At 43.4% G+C, this 27,155-nt stretch overlaps 3 protein-coding genes and 1 non-coding gene across 8 annotated transcripts in view; 3 read left to right on the forward strand and 1 right to left on the reverse strand.

Annotated features, from left to right (window-relative positions):
• On the forward strand, window positions 1-82 carry trnas-gcu (transfer RNA serine (anticodon GCU)). The gene has a single exon. It is a non-coding gene; the product is annotated as a tRNA-Ser (tRNA).
• A 449-nt stretch (window positions 83-531) lies between these two features.
• Window positions 532-2,783, reverse strand: pfdn2 (prefoldin subunit 2). The gene is made up of 4 exons (XM_068587736.1): window positions 2,674-2,783; window positions 1,975-2,063; window positions 1,764-1,887; window positions 532-1,667 (listed from the first exon to the last, which is right to left on the reverse strand). Exons 1-4 carry the CDS (start codon window positions 2,752-2,754, stop codon window positions 1,476-1,478), a joined length of 486 nt encoding a protein of 161 aa, XP_068443837.1. The 5' UTR covers window positions 2,755-2,783; the 3' UTR covers window positions 532-1,475.
• Window positions 2,784-3,601: 818 nt separating this feature from the next.
• On the forward strand, window positions 3,602-6,445 carry nit1 (nitrilase 1). Its single transcript, XM_068587733.1, has 6 exons — window positions 3,602-3,757; window positions 4,039-4,272; window positions 4,749-4,852; window positions 4,965-5,101; window positions 5,494-5,619; window positions 5,713-6,445. Exons 1-6 carry the CDS (start codon window positions 3,669-3,671, stop codon window positions 5,977-5,979), a joined length of 957 nt encoding a protein of 318 aa, XP_068443834.1. The 5' UTR covers window positions 3,602-3,668; the 3' UTR covers window positions 5,980-6,445.
• A 1,056-nt stretch (window positions 6,446-7,501) lies between these two features.
• clcn3 (chloride channel 3) overlaps window positions 7,502-27,155 on the forward strand; it is a 29,211-nt gene continuing 9,557 nt past the window's right edge. For 2 of the 5 annotated variants that reach the window (XM_068587720.1, XM_068587716.1), the window contains exons 1-7: window positions 7,502-7,651; window positions 14,277-14,458; window positions 22,933-23,093; window positions 23,931-24,030; window positions 24,875-25,062; window positions 25,404-25,526; window positions 26,797-27,003. In XM_068587720.1, the coding sequence (XP_068443821.1) occupies window positions 14,296-14,458; window positions 22,933-23,093; window positions 23,931-24,030; window positions 24,875-25,062; window positions 25,404-25,526; window positions 26,797-27,003 (942 nt within the window). In that variant the 5' untranslated portion in view covers window positions 7,502-7,651; window positions 14,277-14,295. Of the gene's footprint in view, window positions 7,652-14,276; window positions 14,459-16,432; window positions 16,865-17,464; window positions 17,861-22,932; window positions 23,094-23,930; window positions 24,031-24,874; window positions 25,063-25,403; window positions 25,527-26,796; window positions 27,004-27,155 lie in introns of those variants that run through there. The other 3 variants (XM_068587718.1, XM_068587719.1, XM_068587717.1) reach the window with 3 other exon arrangements.

Here is a 27,155-nt window from a genome sequence, read left to right on the forward strand (position 1 = left end):
GACGAGGTGGCCGAGTGGTTAAGGCGATGGACTGCTAATCCATTGTGCTCTGCACGCGTGGGTTCGAATCCCATCCTCGTCGGTGTGAATTTTGATTTTTATGGAGTCTAGAATTAAGAGTCTAGATTCTAGAACGTATTTTGCTTAATAATCAACATGCGAGTGTGCTGTGGTACTCTTCTCTGTATAGAAGGGTATGACACAGTATCACCATATATTATTTTAATCTTTAAAATAAATGAGACCTAAACAATAAAACAAGCAGAAATTTGTATAACATATAGGATCTTATGTCTCGTGATTGAATATCCATATATTTTGCTAAAACAATCACATGCCGTGATACTCTTCCCTATTTTAAATTTGACTGCATTATTAGCAATTCACCGGCCACATTGTTATATATGTGGAAGCTAAATATCAGATTTACCGAACACATGCATGGGACGCTGCTTGAATGGATTTAACTGTGCAAAAAGTTACAACAGTGATAAACATGGAGTAGCAAGTATAAAAGACACCACACAAAAATCACAATTGTGACATTCTTTTATTCAAGACCATCAACAAAAACATGTTTGTCTTCACTACAACATGAACAGTGCAGACGGCACGCGTCAGGTTCGAGGCCGCATTTCCTCAGTTTAGACCGAGTTAACAAATTAATTTAACCGAGCTCAAGCATGTGCTACAGATCATAAAGAACATGACAACGTCCACTGTGTTTTCAATGGCAGGGCTTCATTAAATATTGAGGTTGTGGTGGTAGCTCTGACGAGTGGATGTGTCGTGACTAAAACAAAGAGACATTAAGTTTGATCTATCGTCACATGTTGGCGGTATATTCTCTTGTTCGTGCTCATAATTGTTGTCCAAATGCCTCACAGGTCCTATACTGCTTTGGTGAAGGTGACTTTCTCAAAAGCTAAACCTTCTTAAAAGGCTCTGTGAATTCAGCTTTTTTCTATTTTCACCTGATTTTGAAGTTGTTGGTTCAAAATACGTGTTTACCGAAATATGCACTGTGATGTAGTTTTAATTTAATAACCATGTGCACTCTAGTCAGGTGTAGGCATTGGACGAGTATTGTATTTTTAACATGGCACCTTAAATGGGGGGAAATAGTTCAGTAATCTGATACAGTAAAACACTATTTTGCTCATTTGTAAATGTGAGTAAGACTAAAACAAGTACTTTAGAAATTAAAATGGTCAGCGACACTAAAAGGCAGAAGCAAAGCCAACGGCCTTAGTTGTTAAATGCACCGGCGTTCACACATATGTAACACGATGTGTCGCAAGTTTGTGTCTTTTGCAAAAGAACTTCAATACCAAGTGAGGTATGTAAAGTGGAAATTTAATCAAAACAAATCTTTTTCCTGTGAAAAGTAAAATTTTTGAAACCTAGATTTTATGTCTCCGACCATTTTTTCAGTACTGCAGAAATCATAAGGCTCTACGGTCGCCCTTGTGTTACTACGACACTAAAACGCCAGCTCCGCTCTTAGACCCGCCCCTTTCGCTGTCCCTGGAAGATGATGCCGACTGGCCTTGTGCCTCTCCTTCACCCTCGCCCATCAACCGGATGTTGTAGCGTTCCCTGTACTCCGTGAGCTCCCGTCCTTTCGACTGCATCTGTGTGTTGAGGGTCTCGATTATTTTGGAGATCTGAGGAGGGGAAAAAAAGGGGAAGAGAATGAGACCTTTTCTTTTGAAGGGAGACATTGGCTAGACAAACTAGTTTTCTCTTTTCTCATCCATCACCTGTTCTTTGTTGGTTTCCAAAGCTGGTAGAACTTCTTTTACCGTCCGCTCCACCAACACTCCTCCTACGAGACGAAAGCATTTCCTCGAAGGGTCCACTTCCCGCAAGGTGTCAATTACTAAGCTGGAAGGAGAAATAAGTAAAAGTTGAAAATAAAAACAACTACACATGACGAGAATTTCTACAGATGTAGGAACATCTGCTACCGACCTGTGCTCGTTGATCTCCATCTCCAGCTCTGCAGATTTGGACGCCATACCGCGCTGCTCCTGACGCATCCTTTGAAATGATGCCACCACCTGTCACACACAAAAAAGCACCTTCAGCAACGTAACAGACGCCAAGACTTGTGTCATCTTGGTTTATTTTAGTTTGAGGCAGCACAGTAGTGATGATACTTCATTTTGTATTTTTAGAAATCAAGTATTTGGGATATATGGCAGTTGATCTACTGGATTTTAATAATTAAAAGTTAAATAATAGTATCAGGCATACTTTCACCATAATTGGCTGATTCTGTATTGCATTTTGAACATAGGAGTACTATAAAGTATCATTACACACTAATCTGAATACTTGATGTCTGATTGACGTTAGCATCGGATTTGATGGTTTCCAGTGAAAAAAAATAGCTCCTTCCACTGTTTTCAACAGGACGAAACATTTTCACCACTAGAGACGTTACGTTAATTAAACATAAAGCCTCTTTATAAATGTATATCATATTTATGGCTCCCTCTGTTGTCACGTTTTGTGATGAGGAAGCAGAGCGATGGCGGTGTGAGGAAGCTAACGTTAGCTTCAGATAACTAGGGGTCAGATCAGCGGCTTCAGCTTCGCGGGACTCGACCGAGCAGCAGCAACAACGAGTGGCCCGACGAAAGCAGCCCTAAGTGGAGGGGAAAGTACCTGTTCGGCCGACGGGCCGGACGGTTTTCCACCGGCGGTGATGCTGGCTTTGCTGCCCGTGCTGCTACTGTTGGCTGCCATCTTGGAAGGGTGTTGCTGAGAAGGACCCCAGGCAGTTCGTATAGAGCTAGCTCACGAGAGTGCCTGAGTGGAAATGAAGTCAAGCAGCCGGCAAATGTGGAGCTTATTTTAATTATTTTGTACTCTACTTGCTAGCTTGTGGTATAGTCTTATCTTAACCTTTTATAATACATCATAATATATCTGATGAGTATAGTGTGTAATAACAAGATAAATCTGTAAAGTGATCAAATAAATGTAAGTGAAAAGCACATATTTCCTTGTAGTGGAGAAGAAAAGAAAACAAACAAAATGGAGATACTCAAGTAAGGTACAAGTACCTCAAAATTGTACTTGAATACAGTACTTGAAGTAATGTACACTTCCACTGTTGATCTAATAAAAACCCAACTACATTGTGAATGCCTAGAATATTTTTATAAGGCATTTATGAACAGCCATTTTTATCATTCTGACACATCATGTTTTGATCTGAATGTTCATATGTTCAAATACATCAACATTTCAAAACTATGTTATCGCAAACACCTTTCATTATGCTATTCAATATTCAGCGTCATCATAAACTACATCCCCCAAAAGGACCACTAACTGAAACGGTGCAACTGATATTTATTAGGATCTGTCCCTAAAAATGTTCAAGATAATAATTGAGGGTATTGTTTTTTCATCAATACATCAATAAGAAAAGCACATTTCGCTCAACACTCCAGTGTTTCACACTTTGTCAGACAAAAGCAAGTACTCTCCAGCAGGTGGAGGCGGTGGGCCTTCATGTTGGGTTTCTATCCTCTGATTAACAACAGAAGAAGACAGTTGCCAGCAGATTCTTCCTGCTGCACACTGAACCAATCACACAGTATGTGCTTCTAACATTGACTAAACGCGACCTGGCGTGCGGGTCACTTGGGTCAATGTTCATGGTCAGGTGCATTTTGGGAACTTCTGCAAAGAATTTGACCTCTTGCCCAGTTCTGAGACGACGGATCAAGCTGCAAACCAGGTGATCTTATAATCCTGACAAGGGGCTGTATTGTTTTGCTAACTATCTGCTGTCCCTCTAAACCAGGACCCTTTGACAGAACCTACATTTGTATTGTGTTATGCTAATAAAGTAAAGTTGATACCTGCAAGTCAGTGTATGAATAGATTGCGTAGAGTTTTTAATTAACATATTGCATTTGAATGTCCCCATAAGACAATATTACACAATGATTATATAACAAAATAACCAGTTCTGTTAATGGTCAACCATGGTTGTCCACGGACTTCTTGTCCGTGCAGGATGTCGACGTCCTCTCGCCCGGTGGCAGCCGTGTGTCAGATGACAGCCACCCCGGACAAAGAGGCCAACTTCTCCGCCTGTCAGCAGCTGGTGGAGGAAGCCAAGGAGCGAGGGGCCTGCATGGTCTTCCTCCCAGAGGGCTTCGACTACATCGGATCCAGTCAAGAGGAGACGCTGTCGCTGTCTGAGAGCCTGGCGGGAGACACAATCTCTAAATACACTCAACTGGCCAGGTAAACAAACAGAGGTTTTAATTCTCATCCCAGGTTTGTTTTGAGTTTTTTTTGGTCTGCGTCCCACTTTGACGGAAACGTCTGCTCAGTTCTGCTCTGAGAACAGATATTTTCCAGTAAACTGCTGGATAAACTACTATTATATAGTTCTAAATTCATTCTGCAAATATTTACTTAACCAAGCAAATAAAGAAAGTGTTTAAACAAGTTTTTTTTAATAGATACAGTGCTTCAGGACAAGGTGAAGAAGCAAAACATACTGGTGGCTTCATGAATGAGTAGAAGGAAGAAAGACGTGTGCATTTAGAGCTAGAGAGCCGATCTGGGTTTTGTATGTTTACTAGTGTAAATATGTATTCTGTGTCGACAACAATCTATCAGCAGGCAGTTACGCTGCTATTGTCACATGTGGAGGCTGTGAATAACTGTCACTTTTTAAGGATTTCTTCAGGTATTTGAACACGTCCTTCTTCCAGGAAGCTGGAAGTGTGGCTGTCTCTTGGAGGATTTCATGAACGAGGACATGACTGGGAGTCCGACAGACGAATCTACAACAGTCACGTCATAATTAACGATAAAGGTACAGCTCCTTCAACAATTACGCAAAAAGGGCTTCCTCACTGCCGTCCATGTTGTCCACCCCGTGACCCCTTTGGGGTCGACACGCTGACGCGCTGTCGTTTCACCCACAGGTGACGTCGTTTCAGTTTACAGGAAGTCTCATTTGTTTGATGTGGAACTGCCAGAAAAAGGTGTGTCACTTAAAGAAAGCGCCTTCACCGTCCCTGGGCCGTCCCTCGTGTCTCCGGTCCAAACTCCCATCGGCAAGGTGCCATTTTAAGAGATAGTAATTATCACCAATTAAATGCACTTGGCTTATTTATATTAGTTGACAGAAAGATGTTGGGGGGGGGGGGGGGGGTATTAGTATATGTGTAGCCTAATGCTAAATATGTCTTGTCTTCACATGCAACCTATGTATTTTACTGTCAGGTTTGGAGTGACCTCACTGGAAAGAAACACATTTTTAATCAGGAATTTAAAGTTCTGAAAACAGAAATTCTACATTCTTCTTGCTGAATTAATTTTTTTTTTATATCATGGAGAAAATGTTCAGGCATATTTTGGATCCACTTTTACGTTCCAGCTGTAAAGTTTAACGCTAACATCTGTTGGTGTTTCTGAGTCTTTGCTTTGACTGTTTTTATTCTGACTCCACAGGTTGGCCTGGGCATCTGCTACGATGTGAGATTCCCCGAGTTATCGCTGGCTCTGCGAAGGCACGCGGCAGAGATTCTGACGTACCCGTCGGCCTTCACTGAAGCAACGGGAGCTGCTCACTGGGAGGTGGGACGAGTCATCATAAGACCAAAGAGAACAGGGATGGGAAAACTATTTCTTTTAAAAAAGCAAACATCAACTCCATGTTTCCCTTCACAGGTGTTGCTCCGGGCGCGAGCCATCGAGAACCAATGCTTCGTCCTGGCGGCCGCGCAGGTCGGCCGGCACACCGAGAAGCGGCGGTCGTACGGCCACGCGTTGGCGGTGGACCCGTGGGGCGAGGTGCTGGCTGACTGCGGCGGGGAGAAGCCCGGCGTGGTGCTGGTGGAGGTCGACCCGGAGAAGGTCGGCAGCACCAGGAGGAGCATGCCGGTCCAACAGCACCGCAGAGACAGCGGTTTCTATCACAGTCTGGACAGCACCTGACCAGCAGCACCTGACCAGCTCTGTGGGCGGCGCAGGTCTCCGTCACGCTGCATTATGAACACTTTAAGTCATTTGATTGGAGAGAAATCAAAAGAAACATTTATTATCGCTTGTTTATTAATGGAAAACATCTGGAGGAAACATGAAGAATTTTATCTCGGCTTTTCCGGTTTAACTTTTGAGTAATTTGGTTTCCACTGCAGTAGATAATCTCAATTTTATTTTTAAAGCTCACTCAGGATCAAGAAAGTCTGTAAAACAGTATTACTCACGTTGGTCGATAGATGGCGCTGTTGGGTGGTAACTATATTAGAAACGGGAGGAAAATGGTGGTAAAACATTCCCGTTCTGGTTAAATTACAGATGTATATTAATCTGTGGGACTGCATGGATATGTTCAAATGATTTATTTAAATCAAATACTGTTTTGCTGAAAGATTATAAACTCAAAACATCTGAAACATCACCTTCACTTGTTTGTCTTCTGTAACAAAATACACAGTTCACTTTCTTCCTTCTGCTTGAAGGTAACACACCAATCATTTTCATACATTTTTTCATACATTTTCATATGTTAATGTTGATTTTTAACATGTACAGTATATACACAAATCTGCAAAGTCACTTAAGATAGCAAAGAATCGTAGTGGAGTAAAAAGTAAACACTTGCATTCGAGGAGACAACACCTCCTACACACAATACAATCAAACTGTCGTTAACACACAGTAACACTAGAACAAAGAATATCGCACAGTGCCCGACACCAACATATTGCATATTCCTCCGAATAAAAGCTGCACGGTTTACCAGTGAAAAGGAGTTCCAGTATTTATAAGCTGTATGTCAGAGAAAGTTGAGTTAACATTCACCTGCTGTAATGCAAAACACCAGCAGGTTACATCTGTGTTCACCTCCACCTGCTTCAGCTTTAACACCGTCTGAGGGGGTTTGCTATTAAATCCTCAGCTGAGATGCATACACATTAGTCTGACATAACATGTAAGACATTCAAGGTGCTTTACAATAAAGTGAGATATTGTAAAATATAAATACTCAAGTAAATCTGATTTACTGAAATTGATCTGTTGTAATCCTGAAATTTCCATACTGCGAGACTAATAAAAGAATATCTAATCTAATGAGTACACTATAATCTATATATGATATGTATATCACTATAATCATCTATAGCAGCAAAATGCAACGTACATAATATCAATATAATAGTAAAACACTGATGAACATTTTACTGACCAATATACCACACACAATGAGTGCACTTTTGTATTTAGACTACATGCAAATGATGAGTATATATTTTCAAATTTAAGTAGCATTTTGAATGCAGGACTTTTACTTGTGTTGTAGTATTCTTATATTGAGGTTTAAGTACTTTTACTCAAAGATATAAGTACTTCCTCTCCAGCACTGCAGTAACACAGTATATTCCTCTCTATGCCCCCCCTCCCCTCGCCCCCCGCGAGGATGGGAAACAGGAAGTGAACGTCACTGACACAGGAATGGGACTGAAAAAAGAAAACACCATCATGATGAGGAGAATGTCAAATCCACTCGTGTGAGGAAACACACAAAAAAACCCGTTTCAACCCAACAACAACCCTAAAAAAGGATGAATTGTCGTGTCCGAGCTGGAATTGAGGCGTCAGGAAGGTAACGCGCTTTCTTCTCTTCTTCTTCTCCTTCTTTCGCGGGTATGACGGTTAGCTATGTGTGTTTGAGGGGGGCAGACGTGTGTGTGTGTGTGTGTGTGTGTGTCTGTGTGTGTGTTTCACCACCCGAGGCCGTGTCTCCATCCTCTTCCCGCTGTCACATTTAGTGAACTCACGAGGTGGATATCCCGCCCTTCTTGCCGCATGAGCAGCAGTTAAAACGGGACCTTACATGAGAATATTTAGTGGTCAAAATGCTCGGGTTTTTTTTTGGTGGTGGTGGTGGTGGTGGTGGTGGTCGCGGGCCTTTGGCTGCTCGCCGAGGGGAGCCGAGCCCACACAAGCCGGCGTTGCGTGCACGCAACCCGGCTGTTTCCACTACGACGTGTCGGGGGTGACGGCGCAAGGTGCGCGCGGGCTGACGGTTGGTGGTTTCTCCATCGTCGAATGTTGGAAATCACCGTAGTCTTCTTCTCTCTTCAATTTGTAGTAGTTCTTCTTCTTCTTCTTCTTCTTCTTCTTCTTCTTCTTCTTCTTCTTGTAAAAGTGTAGAAAGTTGGGCTGGATAATACACTCATATTTATTGTGGCGTTTTGATAACAATGAGACTTTCACACAATACTTACTAGAAGTTTTCTTCAGGCGGATTTTAAAAAAAAGAGATTTTTTTAATGTAAGCTAAAAAATGAGACAATATGACTAGTATGTGTCTTCGTAATCCAATCTAATTGATTATAAAGCAGATTTTTATTTATAATGCAACATATACGTTATTTCCTAGTTAAAAAGTTCATTATTTAATGTGAATTTATTTATTTTTGTCTTTTTCATTGTCATAATAAAACTATTTAAATATAAAATGTAAATTATAATTGCTGTTTTCCACTACAGTCAGTGTGTTCATTTATTGTGAATTTATTTAACATAAAGGTCAAGTAAAGCATATAGCATTCACAATTGCCACATGACACAGCATGTCTTTAGACTGTGCGTTAATACAATTGTTTGTTGTAACTTGTTGACATTTTGTGCATTAAATAAAACTAAAATGTAGTAAGATAGTACTACAGATAGTAGTAAGTAAGATAAGAAAATGACAGTTGACTTTCTGTTGTCACGTAGTCCGTTGAATACATAGATAAGTGAATAGTGCTCATTGCATGATCCCACAAGGTTTGATCCACAGTGATGTGAACCAGAGAAAGAACCTCTCACATGTTGGAAGCAGGAACCAGCAAGTATTTGTCATATCAGCTTGTTGAATGACGATAATTAAAACAACTCAAATGACTGCAAACGTGTCTCTTTACAACACAAAATGTGCGTTTTCTAAACAAGACCTGTCGACAAAATGTTGCATTTAAAGCAGTTCAATGTCAAACATGAACTTAAGTTAATGTTTTCCCACTTTTACCGTTCCACTCCATCACCGTTCAGTCATTCAGTTTATGTTTTAACCATTTGTGGTCCTTTCTCCTTCCACCCGGCGCCTTATTGGATTTGCTATGACAGTTGGTTTAATCAGCGCTGCTGATTGTGTTACGTCTGTCTGTCTTTCGCTTCATTAAGCACGACCTCCGAGTTTCATCCACAGACAGACAGTCGGGACGTCTCATTTAGGAGTTTATCTCCTTCCCCTCCTGCACGATCACAGACTGTCTTCTAGTTTGTCCATCTGGAAGATCGGACGACAACCACAACAAAAATCTTTCTAAATCATGTCTTGACTTTCACTTCCTTATGTCCAAGATGAAAACATCAGCCATTGTTCTCCATGATGAGAGTTCTGTTTTGCAGTGAGTCATGCTCTTCCTGAACGATTAGTAGCTCATAATGAGATTCCTTTAATTATCATATCGGGAGTTGTTTTCACTTCACAATGGACATTACCAGCAGTTAGATTTACATTAATCTCCTTCTTTTAGTTTTGCATCTTCAGAATAAACCAATATTGTCAGACTTACGTAGGCTTGATGCAATTGATCGCTGAAAAATACACACGCATACACACGTTTTTTTCAATGGCTGCATTTCTTTTACTGCATGGCTGCAGGTCGGACATGTATTATTCATATTATTCATATTTCAGCATTCATTTTGTAGAAGTAGGAGCTTCCCCTCTCTTCTGTGAGACTTGCTTCTGGTTTGTTGTGTTTTTTCTCTCTCCCCTTGACCCAGCAGTATATATTGATTCATATCTAATCTACATGATGTAGACTAAATGATTTCATGAAATGATCAATAGATGTTGTGATAACCTATTTAATATTAGTTAAATCCAGTGAAAGCTTCTAGTATGAACAGAGAGTTCTTCATAGTATTTGCATGTTTTCCCGGGTATTATTTTCTCAAGCTGACATCACTAACCTTACCTCACTATCTTTTATGCAGTTATTTAGTTCCCCTGTTTTTCTTTGTTTATTTTATTTATTTTGTGTGTTGGTTTTGTTGTATTTATTGCCTTTTATGGTGTGGTCCTCTTCTGTTTACAAGTATTTAAGTTATGTATGACTTTGCTTTGCGAGCACTTTGTAAAACGTTGTGCTCTATTATATAAAGTTGTTGCTGTTATTATAATATATATATATTTTATTATTACTACTACGTGGCTGCACATCTGCAGCAGCTGTGTGAGGACTGAGAGCTCCAGCTGTTGCGTTGGAGCTGATGTGCAATCCCTCTATTGATCGCCTGTTGTCTTTTTGAAGTTATTGGCCTCCGTCTATTGGAGGAGGTGTGAGCCCGTCGGTTGGAGGCTCGAAACGCTGAGTCACGTCCCGGCAACGGTCGCCTGGGCAACACCTCCATAGTGACCAGCTGGAGGAAGATAGCGGCCCTCGCTGCTCATAGTTGTGTAACGTCAGCGAGGCGAGTGTCTTTGTGTAGCACATTTCAACAACAAGGCGTTTCAAAGTGCGTCACTTAAAACCAATAAAAGCATCAAAACAAAATGGAGAAGAAAATAAGATTAAAACAACATTAAGAGCTTTCATTAAAACATTAAAAAAAACAGTCAAAAAGCAAAAGGATTTACTAAAAGTTGCACAATCATCAACAGTCCCCACCACATTTTGTTCCCTTACTACTGAATGTGCTGATGATATCGAACACACACACACAAACACACACGCACTGACAGATGCTAACTTCCTAGAGATACAGTTTTGTTTTTGGACTGACAACACTGAGGTGTAATACAAAAAAACTCTGGGATACATACACATGCATGCTTTCACCTGTGGAGAAACACACACACACACACACACACGCCTCCCTCTCCTCCGCTTATCCTCGGTCAGCGAAATGAAACCCGACTCGTCGGATAGTAGCTCCTCGATGATCAACAGTCTCTCGGCTCTCTGACATAATTACTGTTTCGGTTACCGTCGCAAAGATTGAACGGGAAACACAAATGAGTTTTCATGATTATAGCTTTCTATTCAGATGTCACCAGTGGAGAGAAAAGGGGATGAAAGACGACACGTCTAATTAAAACAGCCATCGTTAAGAGCTTCAGACGCGCCGCAGGAACAAGTCTGAAAACCTGGAAATGATTTAGCGTTTCTTTTCCCTTCCGGTTCCCTCATCTCAAAGTTAATGGTTTTCTTTATGGGTTTTTGGTTAGGATGTTTAACATTTTGTTCCACATCATAAAATACATTCCCACTTGAGAATTTTTATATTTTAATATAGTCGCTTTCTAACACATGTGAAGATGAGATGACTGAACGTCGTCGCACAACATTTACACCTCATAAATCATAAAAGTAATTTCTATTTGTGAAGATCATCTTGTTGAACAAGACATAAAAGGGTCATGAACCTGCGTTTTGCACAAGGAGCTTCTTTTTTTACAACAATCCAATCCCATTGGCTGTTTGTTGAGGCAGCCAACGCAACACTAGCTGAGATTAAATGTCTTCTTTACATCTCAAACCACAAAAGCTTAGTTTCAATCCAATCAAAAATAGTTTAAGGAGACTAAAGAATAAAGAGGATTTAAAGATAATCTTTCTTTAAACATGATGCTTGATTCTTCAGTGCGTCTAGAGGTCAAAAGGTGACATCGCACAAACGATCCCGGCCTCCAGATTGACTCTGCGAACGCGAGCGGAATTGAATTTCCTGGCCGCGCTGATGTGATATCGCTCAGAGGGAAGTCCTGTCTGCTGGTGAATCATTGCTGGTTGTTGGCGCAGGGAAAGTTTCTCTTCCCTCTTTGCCTCACATTATAGACTTTGTGCCAAAGAGGATTAACGGGCGTCAGTTTCACCGTTTGGCGCTCGCAGAGAGCTTTTTGTTCTTGATAGCTTTGTGCCCCGTTGGAGGCGGGGGTGCTACCATAACAAAGTGTCTATTTGTGAGAGGAGAGTAACTTTCACTGCAACGCCCAACATCTAAAATAGGGAATATATCCAAATTAATGCTTAAAGTATGAATTCTTTGTGATAATATGCAGTGCAGAGCAGCCAAATAGGTGTTTTTTTTTTTTTTACCAATTTAGAAACGTTTCACAAGTGAAATAATGTCTGTTTCACTTTGAAACTCTTTTAAATTGCTTTACATTACTTCCTTTTTTGCCTAAATTCTGCTGACTCCATCGTTCACTTTTCTTCACTTCCTTTTTATTGTGGCCGCACACAGGAGAATAACAAGACAAGTAGAAAGTGGAATCCATTCAGGCAGCTTAGAAATTTAGGCCCAGGTTTTCCCGGAGATATCAAGAAGAATATGAAGCCGCCTGTCAGACCGTAACGGATTAGTGAAGGCAGCACATTAAACATCTATCTTTCTCCTCAACTCTCTTTCTTTTTTTTTACTTTGTGACCCATCATGCCTCATCTGAGACAGATATCCTATAAATGTCTTCAGGCTATCTTAATTGTCAGGTGTCATTGGACTGTCCTTGTGCTCGTTGGGCTGGTGCGGATCCTTTAAGGTCACGTCTGTCACGTTTGGTCATAGATCGTGGTGCAGTTCCCAGCTCCTCCACAGGGGGGCGATGTCTAAGCACCGGTGAAGTGTGGCGCGTTGACGCCACTCTTCTTTGTTCGTCCCATAATCACCCTCTCAATTTAATGTGTTACTGTAATCCCTCATTCTAAAAATAGTCCACTTTATGTGCAGCAATCACCCGTTACATCACTGCTGAAAAAAAATTACAATTTAAACTTTATTTTTTTAAAGGAAATAAACAAATTATGAAACAAAGAATTACAAAAGCTGCAAAGCTCATTTCTGGCTAAATGCATTACTACCCCCCCTAACAGGAATGCAAATATTTTCAGATTTTATTGTGTATTTAAATGACGAAATGTAACATTATAGCATCCACAAAATTGCAGACAAACTCCAGTCACTAAACATTGACCAGTTTTCAGCACAGAGGGGGTTTAGATTATTTAAATTAAGAATATCTTATGTCATCAGTCAATAAGAGTTCTCACTTTACTTCAAGAACAACATTAAAAATTAAAAAATCATCCCAATTTAAAACTAGGTAAAATATGTATTCATCATATGTGCTGTATAGTGTGCTTGCCTATATTTTCCCCCATCTCAAGGTCACGCTGGAATAACTTGTAATTAGTTTATTCCTTTCTTTTTAATTGCTGCCAGATGAGCTGAGATATTGGCTTTCATGTCGGCTGCACAGCAGACGTGCTGATGAATCACAGGTGTGCTGTCTTCTTGTTCCGCTGCTAACATCTCCGGTGACGGGCTCCAAGATATTTGTTCCCCCAGTCCTTCGTCCTCGTGTCTGGAACGGCTGACAGCCGGCGTCCATCTTTCACTCTGACAGACGTCCAGCGTCCCTTCCTTCTCGCCTCCCGCCTCTTTCCCGTTTTCGTTTGACTTCCTCTTCCATCACCGAGCGCTGCAGGGTTGATCTCTCAAGGTTGTCTGCGCCGCGATAATATAGCTGCACAGATTTGTGTCTGTATTTACCTTTTTGTTGTTGTTGCCAAGAACACTTGGACACGAAGACAAAACTAACTCTGTTTATTGAAACACAGAAAAAGGATCTTTAAAAAATATATACAGTAATACCATCTGGGTTTGTGAGAGACTTGCAGAAATTGAAGCCAGTGATCGAAAAGAATATTGCATAGTTATATCTTGATCTATCGTGATAATCTCTTTGGTAAGAAGAAAGATTAAATGGGTACAACTCTCTGTGTGTGTCATATAGGAAAGTACTTTGTAGTTTTCTGAGTGGGCACTTCTCATGGCCGCTTGATCTTTTGGTTTTCAAGTGGAACCACCAGTTGCCTCGTTCTCCAAATATAAGTGGACAGAAATGTGACGGATAACCTGATCGATCATGTGACCAGATGATTGTCTTTCAGCTCTGGCTTTTGTTTGTCCGTGAAACGGCTCTGGAGATCCTTTTGCCGGACCCTAAATGTATGTCCGACTATTGATCCCTCCATCACGGCCTCACTGAGCGCCCGTCCGTCTTTGTCGTTTTTTTCTTCCTGTGAGTCGATATGCACGTTGACATCCCACCCTGCTCATCCGTGTACGGTCCCACCTCACCTTGCAGCCTCTTTAACTAGCGTCCTCACAACACGGTGTGTATATCTCCACCACCCCCCCTCTCTCCTTCCCTCCTTATCACCCAGGGCACCGGTGCGTTGCTAAATGGAGTCGGAGCAGCTGTACCACAGAGGCTACTGCAGGAACAGCTACAACAGCATCGCCAGCGCCAGCAGCGACGAGGAGCTGCTGGATGGAGCCGGCGTCGTCATGGACTTCCACACCACCGAGGACGACAACCTGCTGGATGGGGACGCTGCCTCCCCAGGTAGGGAGAACAGGATACCTCCAAATACCCCCCCTCTCCATCCCCCAAGCTGTTTGATTGGTCCTGGACCTCTTGCGCTTCCTCTTCATGACCCGGCCTTGACGAAAAAGCCACAGGCCCGATTCTCACTCTGTTGCTGCGTCTTCGAGTCCAAAATCAAGTTTGTCTTCATGACTGAGCTGACACGTTGCCGCTCTGGATATGAGTCAGCACACCGCTGATGTACGGTGTGTGTTTGCTTGTGTGTGTGTTGCTCTGCCATCTGCCCCCTCATCTCCATCCACACTAACTAAAAAAGCAAAATAAAAATGCAAACGAACTGTGTTTGCTCATTCAAAAGCTTGACGCTCAGTAAAGTTATTTGTTGCTTTCATTTACAAATACATTTGCAATTTAATCATTTGTTAGTTGATTAGTTTGTGAAGACCTTGTAACTTTGCATTATACTCTTAAACATCCGTTAACTCACTACTTTATAACCATCTGTACGGCTCTCTCAGAACTCTTTGTTTTTTTTTGTATTTTAAGTTGTTTTTGTGTTTGCACGTCTCACTTTTTCTTCAGAGACAATGGCTGTCCTTGTACCAAACTTTACTTTGCATGGTTCCCAGGTTTCGCCTGCTCCTGTTTTCCTGTGAATCCTCCTGTTTCCATCCACTTCCTTGACCCCGGTCACCCTTTTAACGTTGCTGCTTCCTGCGGTTTGTCTTGTGATCTGCCTCCACTTTAATGTGCGCTCGTGGTTCCTCCTCCGCCTTGTCTCTGGGCTTACGTGGCCTTGTCTTTCCTGTTCAATGCAATGAAAGCAATGAAAGACAGGTGGTGTCTGTATGAATAGTTCGCCAGCCGCTACAAATGATCTCTGCCTATATCTGGCTGCCGTCCATGCCGAGTGATTCCAGTCATACCTGTCATCCCACTGCTCACTCACCTGTTTCTCATCCATTCACAAAACTCAGCGGCGCTCCCGACTGATACATATCTGGTTTCTAACCGACATCCGATCTGCTGCATCCGCCTTGTTCTTCCTTGTCTGAGTGAAAACGCTGATTCCTCTCTTTTTAGTTTTGGCTTGCAGCTGATTGGACAAAAAGCAGACATACTGCTGTGGGGGTGGAGAAATGTGCTGGTTTGGTTTTGTGTGAAATCTGTGTGTTCTTTGAATGCAAAACGTGAGCAGACTAGTGCGTGTTCTGCATGGGATAAAGACGCCGTGTTGTGTGCGAGCTCTGTGTTGTATGTATGCGCGTGTGAGATCTGTGTTGTGTGTTTGCTGTGCAGAGAGAGGAAGGTCTGTCCATTTTGATCGGTTCATTAGCATCACCTGCCTTCATTTGAGTAGGTTTAAAGTTTAAAAAATTAGTTTGAAAGGTTGTTGTCGGTCAACTAGTTGCCTGTTTGCCACTATTATCTGCCACCTCTCTTTACTTTGATGCAACCTTTTTCATTGTGTGCCTCCAGCATGATACTCCTTACAATTGGGCACAAACTAAAGTATTTTTGTTGAAGTGAACATCTAACGCTCTCTTTAGTATTCATTGTTGCCCACGTGAACACTCACAGATCTGTGGGAAGGTTTCAGTTTCCCTAAAGAGGGAGCCGAGGCTGAGTTTTACGTCCTGTACGTGTGTGTTTAAGAGGGCTTGCCTTACATTTCAGTGTCTCCAGCCTCTCCTTCTTTTGAAACTGGACCTCTGGCCAGTTAACTTTATAAGGTGAAAGCGGGAGGTAACCCTAAGCTGCCTCCACTTATACCGTCACCGCCGCTACGAATCCACGGCGAGCTTCAGTGAGACGCACGGCACATCGCCGATTAGTTCCTCTCAAATATTAAAAGGACTCTGTCAGCTGTTTCTAAACCAGTTACTACTGTATTTGCCTCGGGCTCCACCTTCCACCGCGTCGCTCTTTGTGAGCGACACCCATATCGCGTGCCAACATTCCCGTGAACCAGTTTGTCTGCCAGCCTTTCAGGAAATCTCCGGTCTGTCTGCTTCTTCCTTGAAGCCGGTGCGCTGCCTGCTGTGCTGTTTCCGTGTCCTAGTGAGGGGTGGGTTAACTGGAGAGCTTTTTAAAGCCCTCCTCCGGGGCCCAGGGGGAGGTTGGCTCGCTCTCTGGTCCCGTGGAGATTGTTTTCTCAAACTTTCTGTTTGGAGGAAGTAAAGCAGCAACATGGAGCAATGCTTTGGGAGATATAAGCGCGTGAACTGAAGTGGATTAAATCTGTTTTTTCTTTTTTAACTCACTGGATCACGTAGACTTGGGGAGATTTTTCCTGTTTCAAACTTCTTCTTTTTTTCCCACCGGTCGGACGTCCCCATCTGGGACGTGTCGAGCAGGGAGGTAACAGACTATGGCTGACATCACCTGTGTCATTGCCTAGCAACAAGAAGCCCACGCCGAAAGGTAAGCGAGCCCGGAGGATCTAACAAATGACGGGCTGTTTATTTCTCTATTGTCGTGAAAACAAATGTACAAGCGTGGGAAAAGCCAAGGTCCTGCGAGCTGCTTTGTTTCATATAATAACAGACGATCGCACCGAGTTTACAAAACACCTTCAGTCCTGAAACGAAGGCTGACTTTGTGACGGCTTTCCATCGTTTAAAACGTGAAGTACACTTCAGTTCAGAAAGTAGATGAATTAAAACATGATAAGGAAAGCAGGAAGTATTCACATCTAGGGGTCTGGAGCCAGTAACCTTTTAGCCTAAAAATAACAATGAATTAATAATCAAAATGTTTGCAAATTTGTGTTTTTTGTTTTTTTTTGCTAATCAATTGATTGACTATTATCATTTTACATAGTAGAACTTTCATTACTTTATACTTCAACATCCCCCCTACACGGCTCAGAATAGATTATTCCATTTCAGAGCTTGTCCTATCAAACACACACACACACACACACACACACACACACACACACACACACACACACACACACACACACACACACCCCTCTGTCCCGGCGACATGGTCTCTCCCACCCTTAGCAACCAAACAGGCAAGGCTGACCGGCCTGGTGTGCTCGTCTTTCTCCTTTCAGTGTGTGTGTGGTGACATCATCAGCTCCAACAGTCAGCTGCTGCAGTGGAGGGAGAGCGAGCGAGAGAGAGAGAGAGAAAAGGATGGGGGAGGGAGCAAGAGGACACTCACACACACTCACTCACACACACACACACACACACACACAGCCCCGCTTGTCTTCCTTTGGTAAACATGGCAGCGGCGGCAGCGACTGACACACGCAGCGAGCAGTGCGTAGTGAAGCCTAGCTTAGCTTAGCTTAGCCTAGCCTCGTCTCAGCTGTCAACATGGAGGAGGAGGACGCAGCGGCCGACCCCTACTTGCCCTACGACGGGGGAGGGGACACCATCCCCCTGCAGGAGATCCCTAAAAGAGGTACGCCATGTCCCCTCTGCTGTTTTTTTTTTCCCTCCCTCCTTTGCTCATGCTGCTGTGATGACAGAGCCCATCCTCCCCCACCTCCTCCTCCTCCTCCTCTTCTTCGTACAGTGGGTACGACAAGGTGGCTCCATCATGTTGTTGGCGAGGCGTCTGAAGGAGGAGCGCCAGTATGGATTCAAAGCTGCCATTGCTGTTGGCCGCATGTTCATTGGGAGCAAAACAGCCACCTGATCAGCTCCTTTCAGCATTCCCCTCGCTGTAGATGATCAACCAGCAGCGTGTGTGTCTGTGCGTGTGCGTTTGTGTGTGTGTGTGTGTGTGTGTGTGTGTGTGTGTGTGTGTGTGTGTGTGTGCGCGTCAGCCAGAGATAATGAGATAAAGAGAGGGAGTCGGGTTATTGTGAAGGCTTGTGCTCGGGCCTGTAAGCAGAGGCGACTGAAGGCAAACACCACGGGCATCCATTTTAATTCCCCCCCCACACACTCAGGCTTCGTCTGCTGCATACGTGGACTGGATGTTCTCAGCCGTGTGACGTCGAAGCGGTTCGCGATGTCCCCGCAGTGCGAGGCGTCGGACACCTGTTGGCCTCGCGTCACGTCGCGCATAACGAGGTCCTCGGGGTGAAGGAGCGTGCAGTCACATCGTGTCTTGTTTTTCCCCCACGACACTAAATCTGACATCTCGCGTCCTTGTTAATTCTTCCATGTGTGGCCTTCAGGGGAGCTTTTGTGCGTCGGTTCCTCCGGGCCTTGTTAGATTCTTACGGTGAGCGAGCAGAAACAAAAAAAGGCCCCTTGTGAGTTTTTTAGGACTGCCCACATCATCTCTGTGCAAAGGGATGTCCCTCAATCCAAGCGTTCATTCTCTCCCTCTCCTCGCGGACGCACAGTGTCCTCCCCTCTCTCTTTTATTCTGTCGTCTCACGCAGAAACTCACGATTACAGGAGTTATAATCCAGATGTGCTTTTGGGACAATTTCCTGCTTTAATGACCTGTGAACCTCGTCAAAGCGTGGAGCGATTCGGTTGCTTTCAGGTCATTTACACTGTGTCCTTGTCTCAACTGTCCTGAAACCACAACGTCATATGTAAACACACACACACACACACACAAAGGGAGGGAGGGGCTGTTCAGACTTTGATCGATTTCTATTTGTCAGCCTTTCCGTGCGACTCCAGGGTTTCCTCCAGTCTGGTCAGCAGGCTGCCGGCGGTCAGCACAAAGGCTTCTCAGCCAGTGAGGAGGCCGTCGGGGTCAGTTCATGATGCTGATCACATGACCGCTGAGCAGACTAACCCGACTCCAACCGGGCTGATCCAGGGTGTCCGAGCCAGCGGCCTCTAAAGCCCTCTGATCAGATTTACTCTTATAGTAGAGTCGGTCTAATACTGAGGAGTGCTGGGGGCGATGGGTTCACTGGAAACCTGCAATTCTCTCCACTCAGTCGACACTGAAACCTCCGAACGATCCCACCTGCGTCACAATAACTAAGAAGTGGTATTCTTGACCTGCGTGTGCACCGCTGTTGCTTTCTTGCCTGATTTATTTTGGGGGGGGCTTATCTGTTTCCCCCGAGGCGTCGCCCTTGCGTGGCTCCACCCTCCTGACTTGACTGATGGCTGCCAGTAGTGCTGCATCAACATCATCAGGCGGTCTCGATTATCTCGTCAGTCAAATGCCAGCTTCTTCCAGCTGCTGGGAAGCTGGAAATGTTCCCTCCTCAGTCCGCCATTCGACTTGTGAGCTGGAAATGTTGCCGCAGTCTCACCTGTCGTCTTCGTGGATCCACAGCTGGGTTTCTGCCAGTGAAATATGTTTTTTTTTCTCTCCATTGAACTTTTTTTTCTAGCCCCCTTAATCTGCATTTTAGTTGGTCAGGCGCACATTTATTGGAACAATGCAATCATCCATTTACCTTTTTTAATCATAAACCATGTAAATCTCTTACGTAATGTATCTTAGTGCGTCTATTCGGTTGGTTTTTGATCAAGTTTGTTCCACTTTTCTGCTGAGTCGGACCATCCGGGGGCCAGAAATGATGTCTTTTTAATGAACTGGTCTGCCCTGGAAGCTCGTGTTATTTTCTCAGACTGACGATGGGCACCTTGTGTGCTCTGCATTGAGATAAATGCTTAACGTCAGTCAAACCTCTGCGATGGAGCTGTGCCAGCAGCGGTTTCAACTAAACTAAAATATGAATAAATAGCAGTTTTCATGAGATGGACCAGAATCCAAAGCAGCCACAAGGTCGTGTTTTATTTCGAGACGACTTCCTCTCGTGTGCTTACTATGCAGCTGGCAAACTGATGACTCGAAGGAAAGTCGGGTCTTAAAACCACGTCCACGTTTCCTTTTGAGATAGTCACACACACCGCTCTACTTGAGTTTGTTTTGGGGGTTTTATTTTTTCTCCTCAGATGCCCAATCTTTTCAAAAAGGCCACATCTCAGTCCTGTTCAAAAAGACAGACCTCCATATCAGACTTCAACACTTATTTCTGCTCTCCCACATCCCGTCAAACATCAAAGCGCCCGATATTAAATGTTGCTTTATCTCCAAACTAAGAAGTATTTAATCCGATACAAAGCATTACCCGATCCTCTCCAGGCGTGGATTCATTTGTTTGGGTGCATTTAGTTTTACGACGTATCAAATATTGTTATAGCTGCCGTAGTGTCGTAATGCCGGGAAAGAATGCAGCTGCGTTGATGCCAATGTATGATCTGTTTTATGGCTCTGCTTGAGAAGGATTTATAATGTTTAATCAAAGGTTTTAGCGTCTGTGAATGAGGCCTTGTTTGCTTGGCGGTGACCCTGCTCCAGTTGTAGTTACGCTCAGGGGATTTAAAAAACGTATTGGACAGGAATGTGTATGTTCGCCGTACAAACAGCCACAAGACGTCGTAACATCGCTGGTGTGTCGTGTCTCTCGCCTCATAATGTTACAGATCACAACCCGTCATGATGTAACACGCAGGGTTCATTTTAACGTGACCTTTCATTGTTTGTGTTCTCTCCTCTTTTAAGTGGTTTCGATAGTCATCTGATAAAATGTAATTTTGACCCTCCGTGACATCCTCTGGACCGCGTCTAATCGCAGCAACAGGCGTGACCGATGTGTGACGGACCGCGTGGCATCGAGCGATTAAACACGGCAGAGGAAGTCGAGATGGAGCGTCACAAACTAACCGCGCAAAAGCATTTGAGGCTGGTTTCATCAGGACAACCGGAAGTATTTGTTGAGCGAAACTAAATTTAGCATTTGCAGTTTCAAGAATTCATATTGAATTGTGTCTATTGAATATTGAAAAGGTCACTTTGTGAGATTTACTTTTACATGAAAAGGCTTAGCTCGTATCTCTTGTTGTTCATGTGGTAAATGTTCAAAACGTCAAGATTGTACCTCATCCTCCAACTTCTGATCTCTCAAAGTGATAAACTACCCGTGTATTTCCTTTGAGGTATAAATGTGCAACATTACAGGCGCTTCAAAGTATGCTTTCCATCATATTTATAAGACTGGATACATATTTTCTGGCAGCATTTGTCACCATTTAGCTTCTCTTTTCTGCCGTTTGGTCAGATTTACTGTTGCACTCGTTACGAATGAATCCGAATAAACGCAGATGGAGGAGTCGTTCCCGTGATGTCGTGATGCGCCACATAATTATTTCGACAGTGTTTTTTCGAACTGTTGCTCTCTTGTTGCCTCTCTTTTGTCCTCGTTACACACTGAACTGCCTTTGTGTCGCAGAGAAAGAAGTCACAAGTGGGAGGACGAGGCTCCGCTTTTCGGACAATTTCAAAATGTCAGAGGGACGGTTCTCCGTAGTTTATCAAACACACTTCGTGCCACATCAAACATTTTACAGATGATGAGACGGCCCTCTTATACTTAACCGTCGGACCGTGAAATGAATCTTGAGGGCGATGGGAAGGTTTTGAAGAGTTTAGCTTATCTCCTAATTGTAAAAAATATGAACGTTTTTACTTCCTTTTATGAAAGAAATTTGTAATCCTGCAGCCATGAAAAACAAGTGGGAGCCACGCAAATCCTGTGAGGTTTTCCAGATAAGAGGCTGAGAGAATTCAGCTTCTCGCTCTGCTAGTGTGTGTCTGTGTGTGTGTCTGTGTGTGTTGATCTTTGGGTGAGTCCATGTTTTGCTCACCCTTATTTTCTTGAATCTGTGCATCCAGCCAGACCAGACGAGGTCAACCAGAGGCATTTAGTGTCTCATGTCGTCGTGAGCGTTAGATAATAATCTATTTATAGCATCGGGACAATCTTTTAAAGCGCAGTGGACAACGTTTGCATTGTGTGTTTTGTTGTTGTATGCAATCTGCCGTCCACGCTGCGACTGATCCTACTCATGTTGAAGTCATTACTGGACTCACTGCCTCATAACCTTGGGAGCGATCACGTCGTCTGGCCGATACAATCAGACCGCCGCTAATGAGGCCGCCAGACGTCCGTGCGTCCACGCTTAATGAGACGGGGGGGAAAGAAAAAGCCAACAAGAAGATTTTTTGATATAATTAAGGTGTTGTTTACTCGCTGGCTTGCACAGAGAGCACGTTTAGTAGAAGTTGCAGACCGAAGGCTTCAAAATGTGAAATGTAAAAAGCCGCCAGACTAGGAAAAATGAGCAAAAAACTGCCGTTAAGGTTGAGCAGCTAGCTTACTGTGCGGGTGTGATTGTGTGTGTCAATGAGGATAAAGGTTGCCCGCCATACTCTTCACGGTATAGTTCACTCATCCCAATGTTCCGGCGGTGCAGATAAACCTCCACTCCCTCCGTGTTTTATGATCCAGATGAGGGTTTTCTCGGCGTAGCCGTGTCATTGGATGGATCTCTCTTTCTTTTTTCAGGAGCATTTTACAAGGATAACATGTCAGGCCAAAACATTACATCGCAAGAATTTCTTTTTTTGTTTTCACACAGTCAGATTTCATCGTATTGTGCGACATGCTTCATGTGTTCGACTCGACGGATCGACAGCACGACGCTCCTGAACCTTTAACTCGCTCTCGTGACCCTTTTGTCCTTCTGTCGTTCCCTCTTCAGGCTCTAACTACGTCATGTCTAACGGGGGCGGGGCGCCCAGCAGCACCACCCACCTGCTGGACTTCCTAGAGGAGCCCATCCCGGGTGTGGGGACCTACGACGACTTCCACACCATCGACTGGGTCCGTGAGAAGTGCAAGGACCGCGAGCGGCACCGGAAGGTGAGGAGACGTGGCGAGGCCGGCGAGCAGAGCGACCTCTGCCCTCTGGCCCCCGTCTAAAGGAAACAGTCTCAGCTGAACAGGAAGTGATGTATCACACATTTCCTGTGGAGCAACAGTTCGTTTTGGGTTGCACAAAAGGTTGCTAACTGGGTGGTTATGCAGGACATGCAGTTTTAGCCTGAAGGGACAGGGGATAGTCTAATCAACATACAGAAACTGCAACAATCAACAGAGAATCCAAAGAAAATGATTTCATATCAAAGATTTAGCAATTTTTTATTTTTTAAATTGAGGTTTTCTGCCAAAAAGAAGCATTTTATTTTAGCCAAACACTACTTGTGAGTGTTGCTTTGCTGAAACGTGGTCTATTAATAAAATAAAAAATCCTTCTTTCTGAGCTTCCACTCGCATCTCTCGGTCTTCATGAATGAATCGTAGTGAACGGACACTCACAGACCGCTGGCTTCCTGCCCTTCGCGTCCAGGTCACAACTTTCCACTGTCAACACTTTTATCCAAATATTGACTCAACGTTACAGCCTCCTGGAAGCGATAGCTCTAAGAATTTAAATGTTATTTGAATACTTTTTCAAACAGTTTTTTCAAAACCTGGTCTCGCCTGCTTTACGGGAGTTTTATTGTTTTATTGAAGCAAGAGCAGAAACGCAGCCACTCGAGGAGATAACTGAGTTGCTTATCATCGGGGAGTAGTTATAAACCTTTGACCGACTCGCATTACCGCCACTTCAAGTCATTTGATGACGTTCCAAAAGATTCTAAATGTAGTTTTCTGTGTTTTTGTGCTTTTGTTTGCTAACTGTTGTGTGTCTTTTAGATCAACAGTAAGAAAAAGGAGTCGGCATGGGAGTTTACAAAGAGCCTGTACGACGCCTGGTCTGGCTGGCTGGTGGTGACGCTGACCGGCTTGGCCTCAGGTAACACACACACACACTCGCACACACACACACATTCGCACACACACACACTCGCACATGGCCGTTATCTCCTCTGCTGGTGACTCTCACATGCTTTGCCTTTTTCTCCGTCTCTCTCTCTCCGTCTTTCGCTCTCACATAATCACAAGCGGAAGCATTTTATTTCCCCTCAAAGCGGCAACACAAAGGTTTTCTATTTATTTGAAACTCTACAACCAGAAACCCTTTTGTGAGTACCAGGGAGTTAAAGATCTAAAGTGTATGTAGGAAAGCTTCTCTAGCACCCGGGTTACAAAGGGAGGGGAGTTGGCACAATACTCATGCATGTAACACTTAATCCAATGAAGACTCATCTGACCTGGATCATGTCTAATTAAGGATTTCAGTCATTTCTGATCCGTTATTTAAAAAAATAATATTCAGAGGCATTTCCCCCCTCTGATGTGGATATTTATAAGTATATTATAATGTTCCTGTAGTGGATTTGTTTTGAATTAATGTAATTAGGTCAATGTTTAGGGTGCATGACGCTCTTTGGTCACCAGGATTAGTGCTAACTTTAAGGGTTAGGATGCAAAGGGAAGAATCTTTTTAGAGCAAAAGGCCTCCATGTTGCAGCCTGAACACAGCTTTGCCAGGTTGAATTTAGTATTTTCTTTTTATATAGTGACTTGTACAGACTTGAGGCTACTTTCCTGTTCTAAATTATTATATATAATCACAGGCAAATATAAATAAATGCTAGCATGCCTCGTATGCTAACTCCTTTCTGCCTCTTCTTTCTCTTCCTCCTCCCCGCCTTCGCCTCTTCACCCCTTCCTTCCTCCCTGGTTCCCTTCTCCAGGTGCTTTGGCTGGCCTGATTGACATTGCTGCTGATTGGTTGAACGACCTGAAGGAGGGCGTGTGTCTGAGCGCCATGTGGTTCAACCACGAGCAGTGCTGCTGGACGTCCAATGAGACCACCTTCGCTGAGCGGGACAAGTGTCCTCAGTGGAAGAGCTGGGCCGAGCTAATACTGGGGCAGGCCGAGGTAGACTAACACAGGCACATGACGGGGGCATCCTCGCCGATCATCCCACCTCAAAACATCCTCCATGTTGACAGTAAAATGTACATTTACATGTTAGACTCACCGCTCCTCTGCAATGTTGGTTATTCACAAATTAAATTGCTATTGTCAGTGAATCTCAGCCTGGTGGGCTTTTCATTTGAAAGATGCAGGAATTACTGAGCTTCAATTGAAATAGTTTACCAGAAATACCACGAAGAGAGATTCACTTTACAGGACTTGCTCTGAGTGACGCGTGTTTTAGGACTTTGATGTTTGAGTTTCATGGATTTGACTCCTCCTCCTCCTCTTCCTCTCTGCAGGGGCCCGGCTCGTACATCATGAACTACTTCATGTACATCTACTGGGCGCTGTCCTTCGCCTTCCTGGCTGTGTGTCTGGTCAAAGTGTTTGCTCCCTACGCCTGCGGCTCGGGGATCCCTGAGGTGGGGAAAATATCGCTTATGGAAGAAAAAAACCTTTTAATGTACACTTGAAAGAGATGCTTACGGCTCTCTTTGGTGGTGCATTTAAGTTCTTGTGGGAAACTTCAACGTCCAAGAGAGTTTGCCTACATGCAACATTTCAAACATTTCTTCTTTTTTTTACGTTTATTTGGTAAAAGATTCTTTGTCGTTGCTAAGTCACACGGCCCAAAGATACTTTTAACCACACAACGTATCAGTTTGATCAGACTAGTGCGGTTAGCAGCTCTCTTTGTGCATGAGTGTCTTTCCTGTCTCTCTGTTTTAGAGTGTGTCAAGCAGCTTGTGCAGATTATTGATGTTCTGTCTTTATCTCTCGTTTCTTCTCATTTTCTCGTGTCCAATCAATTTGCTCTGGCTGTCAGAAACTGCAAAAGAAAGCCTATAAATCGGCGCATAAATCTGTGCGGCTGCCTCCATAAAAACGGTCTAATTAGTTATCAGCACCCGCTGGGATCCTCAGGGCGTGTTTTCATTTGTAGGGTTTCCCTTTAATGTCATAAAAAGGCTTTAAATTGTTCACTCGGTGGGCAGGAGGGAGATGACATGTAGGGCCACCCCGTCAAAAATAATAATTGGAGGTGAGTGCACTGAGCTTTTGAAATGTTGCTCTTTTTTTTGTTGCCATACAGTTTGTCGAGATGAAGCTGAAGCAAAATGAATCTGTTTAGAGAACGTCAAAGCATATATTTTATCAGAAGTTGGAGTTGAATCGGATGTATGACAGCATCTGTCTCCTGATTTTAATTATTAAGTTAAATAATTTTCTGTCAGCTGTCTCTATTTAAGGCATAACAAAATAATGAAACTAGACTTAAATTGATTTGAATACTTAGTTTTTTTTAATTGGATTTTTGGTTTCATAAAAGAAAAACATTTATTTATTTAAAAGGAAGTTAGTTCCAGGGGCTTAAAACGTCTTTCTCAATTACTAAATAAATAAGAAATGACTGAATCTGATTACTTTTATCCAGACAGTTATTTTCATACTAGTCTGATAATTGTTTGAGTCGTTTAACAAAGTAATGCAGGACATATGCTCGTTCTAGCTTCTAAAATTTAAGGATTTGCTGCTGTTTTCTTCTATTTTACTTGGACTATGAAGACCACAATGCGGGTTACCTTTTTGTTCTTCACCTTCTTAATACCTGGCTCTGCCATGAAGGTGTTTCCTGTCCTTTTGTCCTCAGTGGAGACTCAAATCAATCTTCACCTTCCTCTTCCTCTCCAGATCAAAACCATCCTGAGTGGGTTCATCATCCGGGGCTACCTGGGCAAGTGGACCCTGTTGATCAAGACCATCACGCTGGTCCTGGCGGTGGCGTCTGGCCTCAGCTTGGGGAAGGAGGGCCCTCTGGTCCACGTGGCCTGCTGCTGTGGGAACATCTTCTCCTACCTCTTCCCCAAGTACAGCAAGAACGAGGCCAAGAAGCGAGAGGTGCGAGCCGAGAAATTCCAGTCGATGTTTTTAATTGTAACGTTAAATTGTCTCACGGTCTTTCATTTACTCCCGCTGATGTTTCATCATCATGATGTATATGTTTTTAATCCCATCCCGTCAGCTGAGGTGCGTTTGTTTCGTTCTCTCAG

Source organism: Clinocottus analis, unplaced genomic scaffold (assembly GCF_023055335.1).
Source record: "Clinocottus analis isolate CAN_PGR_092001 unplaced genomic scaffold, fCliAna1.0.p SCAF_21, whole genome shotgun sequence".
NCBI classification, from domain to species: domain Eukaryota; kingdom Metazoa; phylum Chordata; class Actinopteri; order Perciformes; family Cottidae; genus Clinocottus; species Clinocottus analis.

Excerpts from the sequence above, each read along its gene's own strand:
- pfdn2 (XM_068587736.1), bottom strand. The coding sequence starts at position 2,754 with ATGGCAGCCAACAGTAGCAGCACGGGCAGCAAAGCCAGCATCACCGCC. Across the intron at positions 2,064-2,673 it reads CCGGCCCGTCGGCCGAACAG|GTGGTGGCATCATTTCAAAG; the intron begins GTACTTTCCCCT and ends TGTGTGTGACAG. Across the intron at positions 1,668-1,763 it reads TGGAAACCAACAAAGAACAG|ATCTCCAAAATAATCGAGAC; the intron begins GTGATGGATGAG and ends TCCCCTCCTCAG.
- nit1 (XM_068587733.1), top strand. The coding sequence starts at position 3,669 with ATGTTCATGGTCAGGTGCATTTTGGGAACTTCTGCAAAGAATTTGACC. Across the intron at positions 4,273-4,748 it reads AAATACACTCAACTGGCCAG|GAAGCTGGAAGTGTGGCTGT; the intron begins GTAAACAAACAG and ends TCCTTCTTCCAG. Across the intron at positions 5,620-5,712 it reads CGGGAGCTGCTCACTGGGAG|GTGTTGCTCCGGGCGCGAGC; the intron begins GTGGGACGAGTC and ends TTCCCTTCACAG.